Source organism: Antrostomus carolinensis, unplaced genomic scaffold (genome assembly GCF_000700745.2).
Source record: "Antrostomus carolinensis isolate BGI_N321 unplaced genomic scaffold, ASM70074v2 scaffold2787, whole genome shotgun sequence".
Taxonomy (NCBI): Eukaryota; Metazoa; Chordata; class Aves; order Caprimulgiformes; family Caprimulgidae; genus Antrostomus; species Antrostomus carolinensis.
In genome coordinates, this window is record NW_010329292.1 from 1 (window position 1) to 5,216 (window position 5,216).

General features: G+C 45.1%; 1 protein-coding gene across 1 annotated transcript in view; it reads left to right on the forward strand.

The window, feature by feature from the left end:
* Positions 1–4: 4 nt before the first annotated feature.
* Positions 5–5,216, forward strand: part of LOC104528465 (GATA-binding factor 2) — a gene marked incomplete at its 5' end in the record, with an annotated part of 7,740 nt that continues 2,528 nt past the window's right edge. Inside the window, 2 exons of the mRNA XM_010172486.2 lie at positions 5–107; positions 2,813–2,958. Of these exons, the coding sequence (XP_010170788.2) occupies positions 5–107; positions 2,813–2,958 (249 nt within the window). The remainder of the gene's footprint in view (positions 108–2,812; positions 2,959–5,216) is intronic.

Sequence of the window (5,216 nt, forward strand, 5' to 3'; positions counted from 1 at the left end):
GGCCGCCCACGACTACAGCAGCAGCCTCTTCCACCCCGGCAGTTTCCTGGGGGGCCCCGCGTCCAGCTTCACCCCCAAGCCGCGAAGCAAGGCCAGGTCCTGCTCGGGTAAGTGTTGCAGCCCCTGGCCTGCCCTGTCACCCACTGGCCGTGTCCCCAGGGTGGAAGGGCCGAGGTGAGGGCTGTGCTGGCTGTCCTGGTTGGCTTTGCTCGGGGGTGAGGCTGCTGCGAGGTTGGGTGTTCGTGTTGGCCCTCTTTGGGACAGAGGGGAAGGTGGCTGCTTGGTCCTCATTTTTCTGAGTCTTTAGCTGGGAGATGGAGTTCACACCAGGCTTCTGTGGGTGCCAACACAGCCACGGTGGCCCCTGAGTCGCTGGGCACCAGCCCCAGGGCCCTCGGATGGGGCTGAGGGACAAGGGGACCCGTGCAGTGTGAGTTGGCAGATCGAGTTGTACAAAGAGGGATTTATATGAGAAAAAAAAAAGTTTCCCTCAGAGAAAAGCTGGGTCAGCCACCCAAGGGGCTCAGGCCTGACCCTGCTCCCCCATATCAGTAAAACTTCCCATGGCTTCCATGTGGGGACTTTCTAGCGAGAGGTATTTCTCCCTCAATAATTACCATGTCTCTTCATTAATACGAACCAAGGCCCCAGCGCAGGATGAAAGTGAAACTTACCCGGCCAGTCCTCTTCGAATCGCAGAGGGCCTTATTTCCTTCAGCTTTTACAGGAGCAAAAGTTCAAATATAGTTTACATACCAGTGCAAAAGACTAAGGTGTCCAGTCATCGCTAACTTACTCCAGCCTAACTTGAACTAGAAAATACCCCTTTTTTTTCCCCCCCCTCAACCAGACATATCTCTGCATCCAAATGACTGACTGCAGACCTGTGTTCACAACCCTTCTTTGCATTTCTTCCTAAAAGTGCAGTCCCAAATCAGCAAATTAGGTGATGGACAAAGTTTTGATCTCACTTTGAAATCACGGTAGTTGTACAACTAGACAAATTAAGGCAATCTGTGTAATTCTACTAACCTTCCTGATTTAACATCCTCAGCCATGGAAGGAAATGAAATATGGTGTATTGGGACTGAATTTAGAGAGCCCTTCAAGAATAAATGGCTGTATATGCTTTAATGTGTGTATTCTTATATATCACTGCACATCTATGCTTATGAATACACCACATGCATTTATTTTTAAAGTAGACAATAATTTAGAAATGTGATATTTTGAGTTTTGCAACAAAAATATGAGCTATTTTACAAGCTTATCAGCACTGTTTCAAATGGCTCCTCCGAGGGGAAAAACGCACCCTCCCTCTGCCATTATTTAAATGTAGTTGCTACTATGTATATGTATTTTTATATATATATTTTTTTTAGTAATACAGAGAGTAGTAAGTCAAGGCAATTAGCAGCCTGAGCCTCCCAAGTCTGGAAACAGATTCCAGACCCAGATCTCTGAAGATAAAGGGATCTCGAGTAGCTTTTTTATTTTTGTCCTGTAGTTGCCGATGATTTTATGAGATGGGGGAAGTAAGGAGCTTTTTTTTTTTGTTTTGTTTTACGGGTTTTTTTTCCTGTAAGGGAGCCCCCTGTGCAAGGAACTGGGGAAAGTTCGTGACCACTCAGTGTTTTTGTAGGAAAACTAAGACTCACGACACGACGACTCCTGCAGCTTCCTGCCCTAGGAGGGACAAAAGCTACAAATGCAGCGCCGCAGAGCTCCCCTCATTTTTCACTGTAGACTGTGTTGTTTAAAAGCCACCCACTCCCTAGATTAAAGGAGACACAAGCCCCGCTGAACTCAACGTGGCCTGCTTCAGTTATTAGCAAAAAGAATTTCCTCTCCAGTTAAATACTGTAGGATTTGCATAAACTATATTAAGAGAGATTTCTATATTAAGCAGACCTGCCCTCGAACCATCAGAGGCAAATGAACTTTTAGCAGAGAGCTTTCTGAGGCAGGAACAGATATCTAGGAGTTACATGCTGGGTTTTAATAGAGCCATTCTACAATGCCATGCTTCCCCCATTGTGCTACTAAAACTAATAATGAAGCAGTAATAAGGTAAATGGTTCCCTACCAAACCCAAACTGTACTGTTGAAAAATCACAGAAATAGAAAAGAACTGAAAGCCTGTATTTTACAGTAATTTCCAGAGTGCTCGCTGAAACTGAACTTTCTCAAAGATCAGCATTAACAGCGTTTTTCTGCCTTTAGAACAAAAATCCTAACTGAGCCTTTGGCATTCTGCATCCATTCCCAATCTGCTCGGCTTGAGTTTCTCATCCCATTGCATTTACAACAAAAAGGAAAGCATAGAAAGGGATGTCTTTTTGCTTAGATTTAATTTTAGAAAACCTCTTCCTTTGACTCTCTCTTTAACGTGTTGTGTGTTTGCAGGTGTGTGTGTGTTTGTGTACATGTGGAGGTGTGTGTTTGTGGCAGGAGAACACAGGATCTGACCCTCGGAGTGCAATAGATATGGGAGGGGAGCGGTGCCCAGTGCAGATTAAGGGAGTTCTCATTACTGAAACGATGACTTCCATCTGACACAATAAGAGTGTCACTCTCACCTTGCGCAGAGAGCTGCCTCTTTCAGATCATGATATAAAATACTCACCGGAGTCTGGGTGTTCTCGAAACACTGAGCTCCTTGCTGCATGTGCTGTAGATGTCACTGCTGTCTGATTGTGCTTGAATTAACACACTGTTTTGACTTCTGGAAAATGCCTAAAGGACAATGCAAAAAGCTTTTGTGAATTTGTTTTTAAAGAAAGAAATCCGGTTTCTTCGTGTTTCCATTTAGAAGGCAGAGAGTGTGTGAACTGTGGAGCAACTGCTACCCCTCTCTGGAGAAGAGACGGCACCGGGCATTACCTGTGTAACGCCTGCGGGCTCTACCACAAAATGAACGGTCAAAACCGACCTCTCATTAAACCTAAACGAAGGCTGGTAGGTGTCTCTGTTTCTCCTGGGTTTGGGGATAAATTAGGCAAAGGGACCACACGCAGGCGAACGTGTCTCATCCCTGCGCGGAGCCGAGCTGTACTGTACACGGGGTCAGTCACGTCGAGGTCACTGCCGTGCCTCGGGGCAGAGCTCCCCCAGCCCCGGCATCCCCGGCACAGACCACCGCGCTGCCGCAGCCCGCCGAGCGCGTCTCCATCCCCAGCCTCCCTGCCGCTCACTATACATGCGGGATATCGTGTATCGTCTCCCCGTTTATCCTCAGATAACAGCTTTTAATTTAATTCCTCATTTATTTGGCCTCTTGGGATATTTTTGGGCACATACTGGGAGCGAAAGGGTTATGAGCATGTATGTTCTCCACCGTGTACTAAAAAAAACGGTCCAGCTCCAAAAAGCAAAACAAATCAGATGAGTCAAAGCTACTGCTCCCTACTTAATAATTATTTGTATAAAAGCCATGAAGTAATTTTCACTCTTATATTCTCTGGCAATATTAATATTGGTTCCCTCCCCAGACAATCCCCTACTGTTTAAAAAAAATCCTATTATTTTTCCATGGAGTCACCTATACTTTGTATTTTCATTTGAGTGATTTAAAAAAAATGTCCTTTCTAAGCTCCTGGTAGTAGTTTCCTATCCGGATATCTGTACGTTAAAGATAAGGAAACTTTGTGTATCTGTTTCCTGACTCTAAAAGCTTTAGAGAGTTTCTATAGGCAAGCCTTGCCAGTCATGCTTGCTGTTTTGAAATTTCTAATACACTCTACTCCACAAATAATGCGTAAAATGCTAAGAATAATAAATATATTTTTTTGAGCTTTGTGATTTATGGTGCCTAAGTCCCTTAGCTATTCATGGGCACGTTTCAATGAGGTTTGGAGAGCAGAAAATTGGCATTACTGCTCTAACACTGGGATGGGATACAGAAGATTTCTGTCCTGAGTCAGAATTCCAACTATGCAAGCTCCTTAATGACTTGCCTTCTAAAGTGACTGACATATAGAAAAATGTTAAGACAACAGTGTAACATTATCGTCTCTCAGGCTCAAGGCTTTCCAGTCTGAATGGAACAGGCCATAGAGTTAAGCAGCATAGTTGAATATCAGTAAGCCATCTCAAATATGCAAACATAGGTCTCCACCTTCCAGTGTGTTGGGAGACTGTTATACTTAGCTCAGTGTGAGGGGTTTGGGGGGCACTAGAGAGGTTTTCTTTTAGTTTAGTTGTTTTAATGTTTTGTTTTAATTGATTTACAGCTTTGTTTATTGCCCCTTTTTCCACTGGAGTTTGCTTGTTTGCGGGGGAGAGGGGATGGCCATCTTTGTGAATTTGTTCATCTGACATGCAATAGCAAAGTGATCATATTAATAATGGCAGTGTTTGGAAGTCTGGCATTAATTGTGTTTGGGTTGCATGAGTCTACTTGCAGTAGGGGGTACCCCCTCTTTCTGCCTTTGGCCTGTTCTCACAGGACTGAAATATATGAGTCTCCCAGGGCCTGATTCTTGCCTTAAGCTGCCGAGCCATCCATCAGCTTTGGGAAAGTTACAGAGAGCCATGGTGTAAATCAGGAGCAAGTGAGAACAGAACCCGATGCTCCTCTTTTGTGAACCGGGTCAGTCTGTGCTTCGAGCGGCACCAGCTCCCCAGCGGAGCTTCCAGGCAGGGAACTGCACAGAGTTCTTGTCCGGGAAACCCACCGCTCTGGGACTCTGCTCTCCGAGATGCCCCGCACGTTATCGTGAGCTTCGCTGCTGCTTCACCCTATGGCTCTCAGTGGCTAATTGCAAAAATACCCAGGGAGCAAGGCCCCGGGGAAATTAACACGATTGATATGCATTAGAAAGTAAACTCTGCTAATTTAAGAAAAGAAAATATTGAGTCCTCAGCATTAATCCAATTGCACAAAATGGACTGTATTTTAAACACGTCTAGAGGCAGGGTTGAAGCTTTCTAATACAAAATTATTTTCCAAACTACAGGGTGTGATTAGTTCCTCCCTAACACTTTATAGGATCGCATGCTGGCACAAAGAACGTATTATTGCGGGGTCTGCTAGACAAGGGCCCATCCAGAAATTACTGGCTGCCTGCTCTTCTACTTTTCCTGTTCTTGTTTTGGGAAGTGGGCAAATGTTTGGGCATTTTTCTTTCCCCCCAACCTTAGTTTCAGTAGAACAATAGTTTCAGAAAGGGTGGTGGATTTTGGGCGGTGGGGGGGTTTTTTGCCCCCCCCCCCCT